Source organism: Labeo rohita, chromosome 14, assembly GCF_022985175.1.
Source record: "Labeo rohita strain BAU-BD-2019 chromosome 14, IGBB_LRoh.1.0, whole genome shotgun sequence".
NCBI classification, from domain to species: Eukaryota; Metazoa; Chordata; class Actinopteri; order Cypriniformes; family Cyprinidae; genus Labeo; species Labeo rohita.
Window position 1 is genome coordinate 2,671,318 of NC_066882.1, and position 20,831 is coordinate 2,692,148.

General features: G+C 34.2%; 1 protein-coding gene across 1 annotated transcript in view; it reads left to right on the plus strand.

Moving 5' to 3' along the window:
* The first annotated feature begins 1,062 nt into the window (after positions 1 to 1,062).
* wu:fb13g09 (ATP-binding cassette sub-family C member 5) overlaps positions 1,063 to 20,831 on the plus strand; it is a 64,508-nt gene continuing 44,739 nt past the window's right edge. Inside the window, exons 1-7 of the mRNA XM_051128466.1 lie at positions 1,063 to 1,304; positions 2,928 to 3,105; positions 5,380 to 5,535; positions 11,777 to 11,924; positions 15,816 to 16,049; positions 16,400 to 16,573; positions 18,819 to 18,966. Coding sequence (XP_050984423.1) covers positions 2,936 to 3,105; positions 5,380 to 5,535; positions 11,777 to 11,924; positions 15,816 to 16,049; positions 16,400 to 16,573; positions 18,819 to 18,966 — 1,030 coding nt within the window. The 5' untranslated portion in view covers positions 1,063 to 1,304; positions 2,928 to 2,935. The remainder of the gene's footprint in view (positions 1,305 to 2,927; positions 3,106 to 5,379; positions 5,536 to 11,776; positions 11,925 to 15,815; positions 16,050 to 16,399; positions 16,574 to 18,818; positions 18,967 to 20,831) is intronic.

Sequence of the window (20,831 nt, forward strand, 5' to 3'; positions counted from 1 at the left end):
AAGCCATTTATCAATGTCAAGATTATTTGTTTAGCTTATTTATTATGTATACATCTCAGTTTAAAAAAATTGACCCTAGTGACTAGTTTTGTGGTTCAGGGTCACATATTACTGCTTTAGGTAATTTATTAATTTATTAATAATTGTGGTTTTAAAAAAAAAACAACAAATTCCTCGTGTGTTTACGCACACTTGGCGAATAAAGCTAATTCTGATTCTGATTCTGATATTAATTAAAAGAGAATTGAAATGTTTGTACTTGCTGAATTACAAAACAGCCAAAAAGGTTATTTAAAAATGTTGCAAACCTTGTTGACCAATAACAGCAGCTACACTTAGACATTGCACAATATTATGTTGGTGTTGTATTAAAAGTTCATGTTTATTTGTCAAAAACTGCGATGTTTATTGTCTTTTTCAGTGTGGACTTTTGCACTGCATAGAGCCATGTTACATAAAGATCACAACAACGTGCTTCCAGGTGACGTTTACCATATGTCAACACAGCCCAAGGTTATGACCTTTACATTAGCGAAAACATTACTAAGATAGTAATATAATCATTCACTTTATTACCCAGTTACGCAAAATGCAGCCTTTAAACGTGTGAGACGTAAAGATAGCGGCCCGGTTCCAAGGTTTGTTTATAAGTTAAAAAAGTTAAAGTCTGTGTAAAGTCTTAAAGACTTATCATTACGTAACATTCTCAGGAACGTCCGAATTCACGGGAATGAGCATATGCATTTCTTCATACCCTGCGCGCTATTGTCACTTTTTCAGAGAAATGGGTGTTCCGCAACAGCTAGGCCTACTATTAAAAAAATAAGTGTTTCTTGTCAGACTACTCATCTTATTCCATATGTAGCAATGCTCTTCAGATGACCGGACCGGCCCAAAATAGTCTGGTAATCTGTCTGCGCGCTGTTGCAAAGATCACCACGTGCCCTTTCCTTCCCCTTCTGTCCGGTTACCGTAGCTACGACCAAGCAAATCCCCGATTGGCTGCTCGGGTGTGACGCAGGATGCATTTAGGGAATTCCGTCAGCTGTGCTGTGGCACGTTTCAAAACGTCGCTCCGGGTTGAGAGCGGTGCGTCAAACTCTCCACTGCAGCTTTTTTTAACGCTTTGAAACTTTTACGCCGGATCAGAGCACGTGCTGTTTAAGTTCTTTTGCGAGAAGATTGTGTGTCATGTGCAGCAGGGGACCCAGAGAGCGTTGGCTTTCTGAATAAATCATTTATAACCTGTGGGAACATCCTGAAGCTGAAAGAGGGTGAAAATCCCGACGTTTTCTGTTTGATATGTAAGTGACCTTCTTAACACTCCAACTTTGTTTTTATGAACTTTCTGAGTCAGTTTTGTGTTGCTTTTACACTTACACCTTAAATAATGGAAAGGCAATATTTATGTTTATAATTTGAGATAAAGGTAGATCTGATAATCTATAAAACGTCCCATGTGAGGATCCCAATGGAGAACATCTCCACAAATGGCAGGGAACACACAGTTCTAGCTACCTGGACAGGGAACAGGATGAAAAAGAAAGAGCAAAGATGGGAAAAGTGCGCCGGTGTAATGCACAGATCAGCAATTGATATAATAATCTGTTTTCTTATTAAACTAATTTTTTTTATTATTACAGGCCATTTAGCAGCAACCCTGGGCACAATGGTGGTAGTAGAGGATCTTATTTTGCCTTTGTTTTTCCTTTAAATTCTATGCAAGTGGATAAATATTCACAGTAGTCTGAAACTTAAGATGGGGAAGAAAAACATGAACAGTACACCTTATATAAGCCCCAAAATTGTTTACATTTTTGTGCGTTTATGTCCTACTCAGCTGTTGTGTGCCTGTTGAAATGGGGTCATCTATGGAGCGTTACCTAAAAATGAATGTTTTTTCAAATCTGACTAACTTTAGATGATTTAGTCATTAAAACCGGATTAGACTGATTCATAAATGAAACATTAAGGCACATTAAGTTTATGTGAGCTGTTTTAGGGATTGCTCAGTACCATTTCTGAGTATCTTCTAGTGCTGATGTCAAATCAGTACTAGAGTTGTTATTTATTGATCAGTTTAGAATTGTTCCTCAGTTATTACCTTGCTAACTACACACTGATTCATTATAAATAAAGAGAAAACATGACTATATATACCTGATCAATAAAAATGGTCTATACTGATCTGTTTTCAGTGAATAATGACCTCAATTTCAGTATGTTTCTCACAAAAATCAATCATAATGCTTTAGTAGTGTTAAAATACAGCACACAATCACATGAAGTTTTTGTGATACTTTATGATGCTCGAAAGCTTTAATTTATGTTATATGTTATATATGTTATAATATGTTATATAACTGCATGAATAGCAAGATCACTTCCTTAAAATTTGTACAGGTTTGGAGTGACGTGAGTAATGCTCATTTCTGTTTGTTCTCATTATCATTGTTTACATTCATAGTCTACTATTGCATTAGTGATTTTTATCGAACACAGGCTCTTTCTTGTACATAGTGTAAATAAAGAAACTATGTGCTTATCTTTCATTATCTGGCGGTTGTCGGTGACGTACGCCGAGCAGATACAGAGAGTCCCAGTGTTGCTGGATTTACCTTATCGTGTCTTATGCCACAGATGGATCAGTGACAGGGTCAACACACACACGGCGAGCTCGAATATCCTCCGTCTCAGTATCCAGCAGCCCTTGAGGCCACCCACAGGCGTCTTTAAATAGATAAACACTTTAACTTTGCCAAGGCTATAACGCTGAGGAAGGTTTGTGTCACTGCACTGATATTAGTCAGCAGATTCACACATTCCCAGTCCTGGTTGTCATAAGCGCGAGCTTATCCCAAGTGCCTGAAAGTGCTTTGTAGCTTTTGTAGTGTTGTTGAGTGATTTTCTGTTTGTTTGTTTGTTAGAGACAGGTATGTTTTCAGATGCCTTGGAGGCCGTAGGACAGGTGGAGGGTTTGACGCTGTCCCCTCCACAGACTCTCCCAGACCCCGATGATGAAGTGGAATTGGGCACCGAAACAAAAAGACGAGGCAGATATCGTCATAGCTTACAGATCCTCAAGCCCTTTCGGATCACACACAAGTAAGTTCCTCTGGATATTTTTGAAAGGTACCGGTTACCACTTTGATTTTTGTTTATTTTCCCCTCACTTGCTTATTTAAATGTGTGAAAAATGAATGTTTCAAGTCTAAATATTCACGAATGCCTCTCAATTAATTTGAGCTCATGAGCACTGCATGTATAATGATTATAAAAAAAAAAATAGCAAATGCTGTTTAAAATACTTCTTGCTGGTGTACAGCATGTCACACTGCAGGACAAGGTATTAATGGACTTTGACACATAGTTTCTAACAGTTAGACTCCCATATGTGCTAATACATAAAGCTTATTTTATGATTATTAATGCTTAAAATCACTTGCTAGGTCTACACTGTTTATTTTGATACATTTTTATATTTCTTAGTTCATATTGACAGTCACGCCACAGAACAATTTTCACATTCGAAAGTATTTGAATAGATATTTGACAGAAAAAAATGAATGACGTCTTTCTTTAAGGACAATAAAATTGCTTGTCATATCATCCGCACTTGAATGTTTTCAAACCTAAGTTTCACACGCACATGCAGTGAAGCAAATACTTGCATTGTACTTCACAGAGGGGCTTTTTACAGAAAATAAAGTCAGTTCTGAATCTACACCAAACCCAAACCTCAAAATGAAACTACAGCATGAGCTGCTTTTATCATCTGAATCTTTGCTTAATTAATTAGAAATAGTAAGTGTGCATCACTGCACATTTAACCTGCATTAAACATGATATTTGTCATTTTTAACAATGAGTGGTTGACCCCAGTTGCTTCATATAAGTCTACATTGTAAAAGCCTGTCATGAGTCATAATTATTTCTCAGAGTTCCCTAGTGAAAATAAATATACTAAAATGTATTTAAAATACATTTATTTTATGCCATGTATACTACAAATACATTTACATATTATGTACTTAATAAAAATACCCTGCAATTGTACTTTTAGTATGCTAAACTGATATATTTAAAGTCTACTAACTTGGAATAACTAATTTTGCACTTTAATTGTGCGGAAGTAGTGCTGAGTATATCTGATTGTGCTAAAGTGGACCTATTGCAAGTTTCTGATCACACAAGTAAGTTCTTCTGTATATTTTTATTATATCTATACTTTATTTTTAATTTTTCCCTCACTTGTTTATTTAAATGTGTGAAAAAATTATCTTATTTCAAGGCTAAATATTCCAGCATTCCTCACAGTTGATTTGAGCTCATGAGCACTGCACGTATGATAATTATAAAAGAATTAGCAAATGCTGTTTAAAATAGTTCTTGCTGGTGCACACTGCAGGACAAGGTATTAATTGACTTTGACACATTGTTTCTAACCATTAGACTCCCGTATGCACAAATACATAAAGCTTATTTTATGATTTTTAATGTTTAAAATGTGAAAAAAATCACTTGCCAGGTCTGCACTGTTTATTTTAATGCACTTTTGGATTTTTTAGTTCATAATGACAGTCACATCACAGAACAATTTCCACATTCAACAGTATTTGAATAGATATTTGACAGAAAAAAATGAATGACCTCTTTCTTTAATGTTTTCAAACCTTAGTTTTACATGCACAAGCAATGGAGCAAATTAAACAGGCGACTTGCACTGTATTTTCACAGAGTGGCTGCTTGTACTTAAACCCAGACCTCAGAATGAAACTACAGTATGAGCTGCTTTTATCATATGAATTGTTACTTAAATAAATAGAAATATTATGTGTGCATCACTGCACATTTAACCCGCATTAAACATGATATTTGTCATTTTTAACAATGAGTTGTGTCCAGTTGCTTCATATAAGTCTATATTGTAAAATGTTGTAAAACTTAACTTATGTTACACTTCTACCATACTGCTTACTCAGATGTGTGAAACCTCTTAATATATATAGGGCCAAAATAATCACACGCACCCAAATACTTTTGTGCGAGGTGTGAAACAGGCCTTAGAATATGTTTGCTACGTTGCCATTTGGACTCAAGTGACAGTGAGGTCCTGATAAGAGCGCTCTTATCCTTTTCTCACAGACGGCTCGATAAAGTATACTGACTGATAAAGAGCCACTGAACTTTTTCACTGCTTCGTAAGAGTTCTGAGAGGGACGTGCAAACTGCTGTTCAAACACGAGCGTGTGATTCATCTTCTGTTTGGCCGCAGAGAGTAAAGATTTTCTCTCGCGATCAAGGTCACGCCGTTCTCAGACATAGCACATAGCGCCTAGATGATTGATACGAGCCAAACTCTTCCATTTTCACCCCCAGACATCAGCACCCGGTGGACAATGCAGGATTTTTCTCCTTCATGACCCTGCAGTGGCTGTCCCCTCTGGCATGGAAGGCCCACAAAGCGTCCTCTCTCAAGATGGAAGATGTGTGGGGTCTGTCTTGCCACGAGGCCTCAGAAACAAACTGCCAAAGGTGAGCTACTGATGCAAACCTTCAGATCCGTTGTCAAGGTTTGTCTACCGTCTGTTTGTGTTTGTCTGAACACAAACAACCGAGAAGCAAGGCTACATGATTTGGGAAAAATATCTAATAGCGATTTTTCTGATGATTTAAAATGTTTTTTTTTTTTCAAAACAAATTAAAAAATCAATATAGCAATTAGATAAAAATTAATGATAAGATAATAACAATACAATTCCCATTTAAGCCCAAAATAGGACCAGAGGGACCTCCATATGCATCACAGAAATAATAGAACTCATGACGTTCCAGGAAATCCCTAATATGAATGAAGGCATCCAGCTATCTGTGACTGAATAAAAAGAATAAGAAACGCCACTGAATAATATTTTTGTCTTGCAATTTAGGGCTACAAGATGATAGTCACGATTATTGATTTAAAAAAAATATATGTATGCATACTATATGTGTGTGTACTATATATAAATACACACACATACATGTATATGTTAAGGAAAAATATGTCAGATTTATATGTAAAATATTTATATTTATATATATTATAAATTATATACAAGTCTTTACATACAAATATATAAAATACATACGTTTTTTTTAAAATATATACATCTGTGTGTGTATTTATATATGCATAATAAATATACACAGTACACACACATATAGTATGCAAACATAAACTTTTATTTTGAAACAATTAATCGCGACTAATCGTTTTGCAGCCCTATTGCAAATCTGACTTTTTTCTCAGAATTGTGAGATATTAACTCACAATTGTGAGTTATGAAGTCAAAACTGTGAAATATAAACTCAAAATTTTGACTTTTTTCCCCTCATAATTGCATGATATAAACTCCCAATTGCGAATTAAGTCAGAATTGTGAGATAAAAACTCGACTGACTTCTTCCTCGCAAATGCAAGTTTATATCTCACAATTCTCACAATTCGCAATTGTGCGTTATAAAGTCAGAATTGTGAGATATAAACTTGTATATATAAAAGTAATTAGTCAGAGAAGTTAGTATAATTTTGCAACTTTATGTCTCACAGTACTGACTTCATAACTCGCAATTGCGAGTTTGTCACGCAATTCTGAGAAAAAAGTCCGATTTCCATTTTTTGTCTCACACTTCTGACTTTATAACTTGCAATTAAGTCAGATTTGTGAGTATAAAAAGTCAGTAGATAAAGTCAGAATTGTGAGATTTTGACATTTTTTCCTCAAAACTGCATGATATACACTTACAGTTGTGAAAAATAAAGTCAGAATTGCAAATTCTAGTTTATTTCTCAAAATTCTGACTTAATTCACAACTGTGTGTTTTAAAGTCAGAATTGCGAGATATAAACTAGTAATTGCGAGTTTATGCCTCACAATTCTGACATTATAACTCACAAGTATGAGTTTATATCACGCAATTCTGAGAAAAAAGTCTGATGTGAAAAAGTCAGAATTGTCTCGCAGTCAGATTTGTCAGTTTATATCTCACAGTTCTGACTTAATTCACAACTGTCTGTTATAAAGTCAGAATTGTGAGATATAAACTTGTATATACAATTCTAAGAAAAAAAGTAATTAGTCAGAAAAGTTAGAATTATTTCTCAGAATTGCGATTTGGTTTCTCAGAATTGCAACTTTATGTCTCACACTTCTGACTTTATAACTCGCAATTTCGAGTTTATATCACGCAATTCTGAGAAAAATGTCAGATTTCCATTCATAACTTGCAATTAAGTCAGATTTGTGAGTATAAAAAGTGAGCAGGTAAAGTCAGAATTGCAAGACAAAAAATTGGAAATCTGACTTTTTTTTTCAGAATTGTGTGACATTTTTGAGTTATAAAGTCAGAAGTGTGAGACGTAAAGTTGCAATTCTGAGAAACTCACAATTTTGACATTTTTCCTCAAAATTGCGTGATATACACTTACAGCTGCAAGAAATAAAGTCAGAATTGCAAATACGAGTTTATATCTCACAATTCTGACTTAATAATTCACAATTGTGTGTTTTAAAGTCAGAATTGCGAGTTATAAATTAGCAATTGCGAGTTTGTGCCTTGCAATTCTGAGAAAAAAGTCAGATTCAAAAAAGTCAGAATTGTCTCGTCGTCAGATTTGTCAGTTTATATCTCACAAATCGGAGGAAAAAACGTCAGAATTGTGAGATTAAAAAGTTGCAATTATTATTAATTTATTATTTTTAATTCAGTGGTGGAAACAGGTTTCCATAACATAGCCTTTATTACAGCATAGAATATATTTTCTGCTCATTCTGTGACAATAAGCCACATCGGATCAGAAAAAACGTTAATTGAAACGCTTGACTAATGTTGTGGAGTAAAATCATGTTAGTAAATATTCTCTTTTGTTCCTTTGTTTGGCGTGTCTTCTGTTTGTATTTCAATAGCATGACAAATTTATGAATGAACCGCTCATTTTAAAATCTTCCCGGTATACTGACATTTGTTATGATATCCGATATAACATAAGTTTATGATATAAACATCACACTGTACAAGATAACTTTCTTTAACTCTACAATGTGTAAATCTACATCACTAGCTAATTACTCTTCAACAGCAATGCTATAGAGCTACCACAAAAATGGAAGTTCAAAGTCAGAATTGTAAAGATATACATTATACAGAGACAAGATGTAGCATTTGCGATTCATTAATATTATCAAGCCAAATCGTGATTTCAGTTTGGCTTCCATTAACCGTTCAGCCCAACCTAGAAGGCAAGCACAAGTTAGACATCTCTCGTATGTGCCAGTGCTGAACTGTGAACAAACAGAACTATTAGAAAACACCTCCCGAGCCAAGGTCTCGCACAGTTGACGCCTTGATAACAAGACTTGGTGTGGGAATCCCTCGAGTCACGGTGGGGAATGATAGATGCTCGCCTCCCACGCTCACACAGCCCAGAGAGTTATGGCAGGTGGGTGTTATTCATAGCAAGGATTAGACATCAGAGAGAGAGTTAGTCTGCACCTTTCCTGCAGGACGGTTATGTCATTAACGCGTCAGATCACAGCCCGTGTCCCTTTCGACTAAGCTGGCTCATTGTTGAGGCTCAAAGGGTTTCTCGAGGACACGGGAACATGGAAAAACACCCATAATCTGTAACTGCCCTTTCTAATCACAGATCTGAGATTAGCCCACATTCGTTGAATGAATTGGATCAGACTCGGCTGCGCTTTCTTTTGTTGTGAGATCAATGATCGTGTGTTAAATACAGGCTCCTGTATTTGCCGTCCAAACGGCCTGACAGCTATGCCTCAGCGCTTCTGTAAGAAGCGGTGTCAGATTTCGGTGTTTGACCTCGGGGTCTGCGTCTCCCGTTACTGGATTTATGTCAGAGACAGCCTGGACGCATGTGTACTTGTTTGTGTGAGGTGTGCAGCGAGGTGGATATTTTATGGGGTCTGGAACACTTACGTAAAGTGTTATCGTCAAAACTGAAGGCTGATGAAATTTCCTTAAAAAAATAAAAAATTAAATAAGATAGAGTTCAAGTGTTGTACCCTTGTGAAAGATAAAAGCTGCAAGTGGATTTTTTTTTAACGTAGGTCTTTGGTATGGGAACTGAAAGCTCAAAACCTTGGTTCTTCAGATTGATTGCTCATTCTGAGGGTGAATTTCGATGTTTTCAGTAAAACTTTGCATTACAATATTTATGAGAAATTGAACGTCATTTATGATTTATAATGAACGTGGATGTTTTGGCTTCTAAGCGTGTGCCCAAAATGAGCTTTACAACCCGAAGACCAGATATATAGTATATGGTGTGCTGTTTAACCCTTGAGTTTAAAGTACAGAAGTTCAGCAATTAAATACCCCAAATTTATTAATTTATTATTATGGATTATATCCAGTCAATTTGCCATTATCCCCCCCAAAAAAGCAGGACCCAACAAGGAACAGAGGGATCTTGTATCATTCTGAGGGTTTTTATAAATGGCATGAAATATGTAGGAAATTGGTTGCCAGGAACATCTATCAATTATACAGTTGAGCATAATTATTCAAAAATATTTTGACCAATCAGAATCAAGCATGGCAGAGAGCTGTCTAATAAAGCGACAGAAGCATTTCGGCTGATGCAATTGTGATATTGTACATTTAATATTGGTTTGGTCCAACAATTTAGACAGTTTAATCTCTTAAAGTTGCAATGAATCGGAAGTAGCAACCGATCTTTGCTTTCATAATGATAAATATTAGTTGCATTGGTTGTTGACTTGATGTTGGTGTGTTTCACTCAAAAGTGGAGGCAGATGTAAGCAGTGCTGGGTAATAACTAGTAGCTGATTACATGCAATCAGGATTACATAATCAGATTTTTAAAAATTGAGTGCTTGTAATTATATCATATTACATTGTAACATACTCATAATCAGATTAAAGTTACTTTTTATGGATTACATGATTACAAATTCACACAATGGCAGTAAAATATTCATAATTGATTGATTAAAGTTAATATTTAAAGTTAATTTTGATTTAAAGTTAATAGTTCAGTAATTTAACAACATATTATTCACATGTTCTTTAATGTTGGTGAATGTTTTATTTCTCTTTTTTTCTAACAGTAATTCCATTTAAATCTATAAACAAGTTATGTCAAAAGTAATCTAAAAGTAATCCAAAAGTAGTCTGAATACGTAACCTAAAATGAGTAATCTTGATTAGATTACTGACTACACTTTTCAACATGTAATTTTGTAACCAGTCTGCATTTACACTGGCACAAAAAATATATTTTTTGCTTACATCTGACACAGATCAGAATTTGTTGCACGAGATCAGATTTTTTTGCATCCAATCTGGGCCACTTCCGAATGTGGATTTTAATTGGATACATATCCGACATCTGCACAATCGACCTACACTGTAAAAAACAATTTGTTGAGTCAACTTAAAATAATTTGTTACCTGGCTGTCTAAACATTTTAAGTTCAGTCAACTCAAAAAAACGTTTATTTAACTTGAGGCAGCTGGGTTACCTACCCTAATTTTAAGTTTAACAAACACAAATATCTAAGTTGTCACTTAGTACAACTTAACATTTCAAGATGACTAAACTTATTTGAGTTGACTGAACTTAAAATTTTAAGGCAGCAGGGTAACAAATTATTTTAAGCTGACTCAACAAATTTAAATTTGTTTTTTTTACAGTGTACATCTAAACACACACATCCAATTTTAATGCCGGCGTGCTGTATGCGTCGCATTTTATCGAGATGGAAACTTTACATAGGAAATTGCACATTCAAGAGCTAGTTTTTAACCCCTGCACCATGAATTTTATAATCACAACATCTTCGCTACTAAAAGCTACATTATATTTCTCAGCAAAGAGGTGATAACTTAGCAGTTTTTGTAATTAAACCAACAAGCTTTACTTGTTCGCAAGTTCCACACTCATTTGCACATTCTCTCTCTCGTTAATTCATTTGAATTTATGTAAATAAATATCATCTTGGCGCTACTTTACTTTCACTAAAGAAATCTACCTCTAATCAGCTGTAGATAACAAAACAAATCAAAATTGCTGTTATTTTCCGGTCTTTATCTGTTCAGTCACATTTTGTGCTTTAAAACATCTATGAAAGCTGTTGTCCGTGCTGGCAAATAATAATGGCCACTAAACGTGAGTTATATAAATCATTTTAATAGCACGGACATTCAGAACCTGAGGGTCTACCGTATGCATAGTAAAGCGATCACTGACAATCATTTTTGGTGGGAATTAATGTAAACCCAGATATCGGATACCAGTCGTGTCTAAAGCGAATGTAAACATGCAGGCCAAAAAATCAGATAAGGTCAAAAGAGCGAATCTGTGCATTAGGACTTGCTGTGTAAATGCAGCCCAAGCAGTGAATGTGAGTTTGCAGAAGCAGGTTTAAGTGCACTACATAACCAGAAGATCCATTTTGATTAATCATTCCAAAATCAGAAAAGAAAAAGTGAAATGAAAAATCTGATTTCCACAATAAGATCTATAACATGCATTTAGAAAATCGCTAGAGTGAGTCTTCCTTTCATAACACTTTAATTTAGACTTTAATGGGTATTTAAAACAGACTCAAATCAATAGTACTTGAATACAGTCATTAAAACTCCAGTTATTATAATAGTTTTAATTAAAACATACCTGTTCCTCATGTCACAGTAATAGTCTGTGCACTTTCCATGTCCACAGTTTTTTTTCTTATGCACCATTCAGACTGGAGTGGCTGTGGCACGAGGAGCTCAAGCGGCGAGGGAAGGACGGGGCGTCTCTGTCCCGGGTGTTCTGGAGGTTCTGTCAGACCCGTATGTTGGTGGCCATCTTCTCCCTGCTCATTACCATGGTGGCTGGATTTGTTGGACCTGTAAGTTGTCCTTATTTTCTTTCTGACACAACTCTCAGGTTGCATCCTGACCTTTGACCTGTTTCCTCTACAATCATAGTTCACAGTTCAAAAAAGGAGAATGTTTAAGAATCTTGACAATCCCCCCCCCACCCCCCCATACTTCATAGTGATCACAGGCTTACAAGAACCAAGAGGATAAAGAGCATTGAGTATCATAAAAATAGTCATTATGACGTGTGCATATTGTATTTATAAGCCGTCTGATGCAATGGGTCTTTGGAGCTTGGCAGCCAGCGATCATTATGAATCACTGTTGAATAAAAAAAAGTGTATGTGAAGATTGTTTTGTTGTGTGTGTGTGTGTGTGTGTGTGTGCCACAGAAAAAGTCATACATGTTTGGGCTGACATAATGATAAACGATATGATATAGAGATTATACCATTTAATTTGAGAAAAAACTACCATCAAACTCACCGAAACAAAGCCAAACTGACCACGACAACCTGTCAAAATAAAAGTTTGGTTTAACTTGAAGAAATTATGACTGATATATATTACTATTGTATATTAAAATATAATTTTCAAAGCAATAATAATGGTAATAATAATAATACAATTTTAAAGAGCAAGATTTTTTTATTATTAATTTGTAGTTATACAGTTATACATACTTACTTGGCAATTTTTTTTTTTTTTTTTTTTTTTTTTGTAAATTATGTTTTCATTAAATTATTTCAAATTGTGTTACATTTTAAAATATTGATTGAATAAAGTTTTATTTATTAATTTAATTAAACACTATTTTCATGATATATTTGTATTGAATCACAGAAAACAGAATAAAATAAAATGGATAACAGATCTCATGGGGCCCTAAATTAAAAGGAAGCTCTTTGGAGTTTAATTGGGAACAAATCTTTACATTCATTCTCAAAGTCTAACAAACATTTTTATGTTTTATTTATGTTTTTGTAAGTCCTTAATGCTCACCAAGGCTGCTTTATTTGATCAAGAATACAGCAAAAACATTAAAATGTGAAATATTATTAACATTTTAAATAACTGTTTTATTATTTTAATATATTTTAAAATGTAATTTATTTGTGTGATGGCAAAGCTTTGACACTCGAGAAACATTTACTATTATTAATATTAAAAACCGTTTCTGCCGCTTGATATTTTTGTGACATTTGTAATATGATTAATGAATAAAAACGTAAAAAGAGCAGCATTTATTTAAAAAACAAGAAGAAGAAAAATATTTTTTGGAAAGCAGTTCCTTCCCCATTAATGGTAAATGAATATTGTGATAAATATCGATATTGTATCATATTGAAAAATGGACTGTGATGATATTTTTGGCCATATCGCCCAGCCCTAGTGCAAAAATAAATCACAGGAAGATATAATGAATGAAATGATAATGAATGTAGGGTGGCAGTGGAAGACCGTCCACGAACGCTGTGATGGTTCAGCGCTTTCTTGCTTCACACAGAAAACATACCTGCATGCATTTATGTACACTTTAATATTCAAGGGATCAATCGAAAGATTATATTTGGAGCTCATGCAGGCTCAAAATGAAAATCGTAATATAAACCAGAGATTTTTCATATCTTCTCATACTTCAAACTAGTGTTAATCCACAGGATTGTGACGTGTGTGTGGATTTTCCATGGTCCAGGAGGCATGTTATTCATATTATTCACGTTATTGCTTGCTGCTTTATTTCTGTTGCCAAATGAGCTTAGATCTTTATTCAACAAAAAATGATTTAGAGTTTGGATTAAAAAAAAAATCTCTAAAAAAACACGCATTTTTGATCTTATTAGTTTCACTATGAAGGGATTTATTTTGGTGTAGCTGGGAGTTTCTTACTGTGATGCTGTTGGGAACGCAGCTGCTAATTTTATTTCCCCACACAAGGCTGCACATGCCACTGACAGCTCTCGCTTAATAGCATTATCAGGGATTACATGTTACAAAATAGCACACTTATTTCCTTGCACTGATTTGTTTAGTGTTGCACGGGTCAGCCATTGTCTCGGCAGCTCGCATATTTATTTGCAGTACATTTTAATGCTCTCATGTCAAGAATTAAATATTTCCTCACTACTCCTCACTAAGTAAATGCCCAAATATTATTTTTGACTTGCTTACTATTTGAAAGGTGTGAGTTGGTAAGATTATTATTATTATTATTTTTTAAATGTTTTTGTAAGTCCTTAATGCCCACCAATACTGCTTTATTTGATCAAAATACAGCAAAAACAGTAAAACTGTGAAATATTCTAACAAAATTTTTAATTAACTGTTTTATTTGAATATATTTAAATTATTTGTGTAATGGCAAAGCTTTGATTCTCAAGAAACATTTATTATTATTAATGTTGAAAACAGTTCTGCAACTTGATATTTTTGTGGAAATTGTGATATGTATTGTTTTTCAGGATGCTTTGATGAATGAAAAGTTCAAAAGAACAGTTTTTCTTTATATATATATATATATATATATATATATATAAAAACATGTTTTTTATCATTACTTTTAATCAATTTAATGGGTCCTTACTGAATAAAAATATTTATCTTTTTTTAAAAATGAAAAATGTATTTGGTAAAAAGCATAAGAACAATTTGAAAAAAGACTGAGGATGACAATTTAATGTTTACAGTTACATTTTATTTATTTATTTAAGTATTTTTTGATGAATAGAAAGTTTAAAGAACAGCATTTATTCAAAATATATATATTTTATAAATGCCCTGTTAATTTTACACAACTTAATTGGTCCTTAATGAATAAAAGTATTTATCTTTATCAAAGAGCCAAGAGGCATAAGAACAATTTAAAAAGTGATTGAGGATGACAAATGTATTTTATTTTCTAATTCTGTTTTCAGCATTAAAAAAAACAGGTCCAGTTCCAATTCTGCTATTATTATTATTATTTTTTTTTTTTTTTTGTTATACTAATTACACTAATAACATTTATTATTATTAATCATTATTAATGTTGAAAACAGTTTCCCTCGCTTGATATTTTTGTGATATGTTTTGTTTTTCAAGATGCTTTGATGAATAAAAAGTTCAAAAGAACAGCATTTATTTAAAAAATATATATTTATAAATGTCTTTTATTATTGCTTTTAATCAATTTAATGGGTCCTCAATGAATACAAATATCTATCTTTAAAAAAAAAAAAAAAAAAATGTATTTGGTCAGAGGCATAAGAACAATATGAAAAGGGACTGAGGATGACAAATGAATGTTTCCAGTTCCATTAAATTTTTTAGTACTTTTTGTTTAATAGACAGTTTAAGAATTTAGGCATTTATTCAAACGATTTTTTTTTTTTTAAATGCCTTTTACAGTTAATTTTAAACAACTTAATCGGTCCTTAATGAATAAAACTATTTATATTTGTCAAAAAAATAAATAAATAAATAAATATATATATATATATATATATATATATATATATATATATATATATTTTTTTTTTTTTTTTTGTTCAAATTCCATTTTCAGCATTAAAAAAAAGGTCCAGTTCCAATTCTGTTATTTTTATTTCATTATATTAATTCCTTTATTTATGAATTAAATTTTTTAACAATGCGATTAGCATCTGGGAGCAGATCTGTATTATAATTAGAATGAGAAGAGTTTGAGACAAAGTCAAAGAAAAAGATTCAGTGTTTTCTCGTGTTTTCCTGTGAGCAGCACTTGATCTCATGACCCCAGTGCAAGTCAGAGGATGTTCTGATACCATAAAACCTCAAAGCTCACGTCTGAATCCCTCCTCATGTAATTTTGATTCTGTTCAAATAAAAAACAAAAAAAGTCTGCAAAGTCTGCTTACACCTGTCTCCTCCCTCAGCATCTTGTTGTGCCGTGTTGTTCTCAGGCTCTGCTGATCCGAGCCCTGCTGGAGTATTCTCAGTGCACAGAGGTGAAGCTGCTGTACGGCCTGGCTCTGGTCGGCGGGATTTTCCTCATGGAGCTGACACGCTCCTGGTCTCTGGCTTTCATGTGGGCTGTCAACTACCGCACGGCCACCCGCCTCCGGGGAGCCGCGCTCACTTTCGCCTTCCAGAAGATCCTGCGACTACGCAGCACTAAAGACATCAGCACTGGAGAGGTGAACTGTGTGTTAATACTCTTGTAATAACTACTAAACTATTCATTAAGAGCAGCACTTTTGTAAACAAGCTTCTCCACTAAGAATTTTGACGAATTGAGAGAACAGCTTCTAAGGTCATTCCTTATTTACTTGAACGTAAAGGGAAAATAACATCCGAGAGGGTTCATGGGAGGGTTCGGGTTCTTTACGTAGTTTCAGCTCACTTTTTCATCTGTCCTTTTTAAACCAGTTTGGGCTTGTGTTTGTGAGGTCTGAGTGCTATATGACACTAATGCACCGTACCAGCGCTGATGCGGGTTAAGCGTGCCATGTTTTCGTTTCGATGACTCATCTTGTTACTCTTTCAGCTGGTAAACATTTGCTCCAGTGATGGACAGCGGCTGTACGAGGCCGTCTCAGTGGGCTGTCTGCTGGCCGGAGGGCCTCTCGTTGGGATTCTGGGTCTGTTGTACACCGTCTATTTCTTAGGACCGACGGCACTCGTGGGATCGGCCATTTTTGTCATCTTTTATCCCACCATGGTAAGAAAAGCACATCTAATCCTTTTGTTAATGAAAGGAATATTTACAGGCTTTACAAAGGCCAAGTTCACACTGCTGTTAAATGGCCCAAATCTTTTTTTTTTTCTATTAATGTGACAGATTTTCTCAAAAGACATTTTCACTTTTGATCAAAGTAACTTAAGCGGCCGTAAACGTGATATTATGCAATTGTGTTTTGTAATGTGACTTCAGTTTCAATAGTCATGTCAGAATTCATGTGATTTTTAGGGCAATCAAACTCATAAATGCATAAATTGAATTATTGGCATTAATAATTAACTAATTTACTAACTAATATGCATGGATATGTATTAGGGGTCGACGATATGATTTTCAGGGCTAATGCCGATACCGATTAATGCAGATCAAGTAGACCGATATTTTGATTTTGAGTCTGGTGCAAAAAATTAAAATTAATGTCAAAATTGAAAATAATGGCGCTGACAAAAACTTTCTTTTAATGCTTTTATTTTATCGGCAAATCGGTTTTAAAAATGACCGATACTAATAATCATAAAAAGGCTTAATATTGGCACCAATAATCTACCGATTTGTTTTTTTTTAGGGCCGATGCCGATACCGATTAATACAGATCAAGTAGACGATAACCGATATTTGGAGCCAATATATATGTCTGGTGCAAAAAATGAAAATGAATGTCAAAATCAAGAATAACAAGGGCGCTAACAAAAACTTTCTTTTAATGCTTTTATTTTATCGGCAAATCGGTTTTGAAAATGACCGATACTAATAACCATAAAAATGCTTAATATCGGCACCAATAATCTACCGATATGTTTTTTTTTTAGGGCTGATGGCGATACCAATTAATACAGATCAAGTAGACGATATTTTGAGCCTTCTGAGTCTGGTGCAAAAAAATTTAATCAATATCAAAATTGAGAATAACCATGGCGCTGACAAAAACTTTCTTTTAATGCTTTTAAATTATTTTATCAGCAAATCGGTTTTGAAAATGACGATACTAATAACCATAAAAACGCTAATTACTATCAGCACCAATAATCAACCGATATGTTTTTTCGTAACATTTAGTTTGTATATGTTTAGTTTTGTGTACAACTGTTCAGAACTGTGCTAACTAACCATGTGCTGATTAGCATCTTTGAGCTACGTTCAAAAGTATCTAAAACTGTCAGATTGATAAATTTGTTTTGGGTGTTATCCTATAGAATTGTCACTACCAAAACAGTCAAAAGGGAACACAAAATCCTTACATTTAGGGGAAATAAAGAAAATTTTAGTACAGTCATGCAATTTTTTTTGTATTTTAGTTTGTTTTAGTAAGTGATCTGTGTAGTGTTCTGTACCAAAACATTACGGTCACTATTGAAACATGGAATTTTTTATAAAAAATAAAGTATACTGGATTGTCAACTGAGACGTTATGATAGTTTTTGGTTTAATGTATATTCAAACTGAATCTTTAAATTTGAAATCAAATCCAAATTGGATTTAAAATAAAACAAATCTCATAAATTACACTTGAAATATTGTTACAAATTTAATTGTTGTGGATTTACCTCTGAAAAAATTTAATAAAATAGCAAAAAAAAAAAAAAAAACCAATTACTAAATGTACTAAATTATTTTTTAACTATTAAATTAGTATTACTGTGTTTTGGTGGTGATAGATTTGGGGAGAAAACAAATATTCCAAAACTTTATAAAAATACAATATGAGAATTAACTGCACAATTACTAGAAATGTGTACCTTGGATATTATACAATTTGCATACGTACAATTTTTTTGGAAAAAGACAATTTTTTTCAAGACATTTGCAATTCTGTAGAATGGCCCATTTATAAGAAATGTATAATTTATAAGAAAGAAAAATACTATTTGGTATTACTGTAGATTATGGAACGCATATTGACTATTAACTAAGAGTTTTCCCTCCATAAACTCCTGATTTACTGCTTAGTAAGTAGGATTAAGGGATCTAGAATATGGTCATGCATTAATATGTGCTTTATAAGTACTAATAAACAGTTAATATGCATGCTAATAAGCAATTAGTTTAGAGTGCATTGTGTTCTGTAATTTAAAGTGTTACTTACAATTTATATAGTTTTAACTACAAACGCTTGCCTTGGTCTGTACGCAGTTTTACTCGGGGGATTTGCCTTTGAGACAGAACACACTGTTGCCTTGTGTCTGACTGTACAGGTCGTTCTTCACATTTTAATTATTTCCTGCAGATGCTGGCCTCCCGCTTGACGGCGTATTTCCGTAAAAGGTGTGTGGTGGTTTCGGACCGGCGCGTCCGGCTGATGAACGAGATCCTGGGCTGTATTAAGTTCATTAAGATGTACTGCTGGGAGACAGCGTTTGCCAACAACATCCAAAGTAAGACAGCACTCGACTGCACCCACTCAAACAGTAGCACTGACTCAGCCAAACAGGAAGTGAGCGTATAATGATGGTGACTGAGTGCTTAGATGTCATAGTCTCCATGGAAATCAAAGGATCATCTCGGTGGCTTTGCACTGCATTCAAAGGAACAATCTCAAGTTTCCTAATCCGCTGTCTTGGCTCTGTCCTTCCTCAGTCCTCCGTCACTGAAATGCCCTGAGAGTAGCTGAGCTTCCAGATTAACTTACAAAGCATTTAGCACTCTTTCTTCTATAATGCCTTTGGACAGTTTGACTTTGTTGAATGTTAAATAAGAACAATTCGGGTACTACCGTTCAAAATTTTGGATTTGTTTTTTTTGAAGAGCTGAATGCTTTTATTTAGCAAGGACACATTAAAATGATCAAAAGCAACAGTAAAGTCATTTTGAATGTTACAAAAGATTTAGATTTCAAATAAATGCTGTTCTTTTGAACATTCTATTCCTCAAAGAATTCTGAAAAAATGTATCATGTTTCCACAAAATACTAATCAGCACTTGGATGATAATAATAAGTTTCTTTAGCACCAAATCAGCATTTCAGCAAGATTTTGAATGATATTGTGATTATTATTTTGTGAAATTATAATAATATTTCACAATAAAACTTCAAACTATGTTTTTGTTTAAATAAATGCCTTTAAGCTTCTTTCAAACACATTAAAAAATATAGCTGCAAGCAGCGATTACTGGGGTTTAAGCGCTTTTGGTATTTAAGCACATAAAGAAAAAGACATTACATATTATTTAGCAAGCATCTAACCACCTAAATCCATTATTTAAAAAGCATTTTTGTCAAATCCAGGTGATGTACCATAGGAATATGATGTTTTTATAACATTTATGACTGTTATATCGCCAACTGTGGTGCTATCTTTCTGAAACTTTGCATGCTTGTTTAGGATCACCCGTCATATGTGTTCATCTGGTTTCGTGAAGTTTTGGGTATATTTGGACAGGCCCCTTTTCTAAAGGATCCCGTTATAGCTTCCCAAAGGGTAAATTTCAACATGTTTTTGATAATAATTGACCTAGAGAGTCCAGAGAATTGCACTGCAGTGTTTTTTCCAGACTGAGTGAAAAACCTAGGACTAGTTCACAAAAGTAGGTTTTTCACATCTTCTCAATCATTTAAAAACGGTTTGATTCACAGCGGAAGTTGTTCGGAAGATGTGTCGTGTATGGGTGGAAAACCACGCAATGTACATAGATACGATACCACCCCCCCAGTGGCCGATTTCCTTCAAATTTCTCACAGATCTTTTGGGCTGTGAGACACACAGGCCCATTGCGTTTTGTTCCAATAGGTCTCTGTTAGCCTTGTCTAATAGGTGCTCAGACATCATCGGCCAATGGCGGCCATGTTTTTGACATACGTAAATGTCACCATAGACACTTGTGGCACTTTGGACCAAGACCATGCACAGCAATTTTGTTGATAGGCCAAATGGTTGACTAGTTATAGCCATTTTTAAATTTTTTCCCTCTTATAGCGCCACCAAGTGGTCAATCTCCGCATTTTTTCCCTGTGACCTCAGCTTGATCTCTTACATAAGTGTGCCAAGTTTGGTGAAGATATCTCAGTCTGTTCCAGAGTTATAGGCATTTTACTAAAAGTGGACCTGCTCTCTTTGAACGTTTTGGCACCCTTTTGCGACTGTGAGTCGAAAGTTCATTTTGTTGTGATAATTATTGATATTCACTGTCTAGAGAATCATTCTGCACTGGTTTGGTTCTGATCAGCATAGGTTATGCAAAAAATGTGACATACCTGAAAATGAGCCTTCGACTGACGGTTTAGGAGTTATGAGCGATTTCG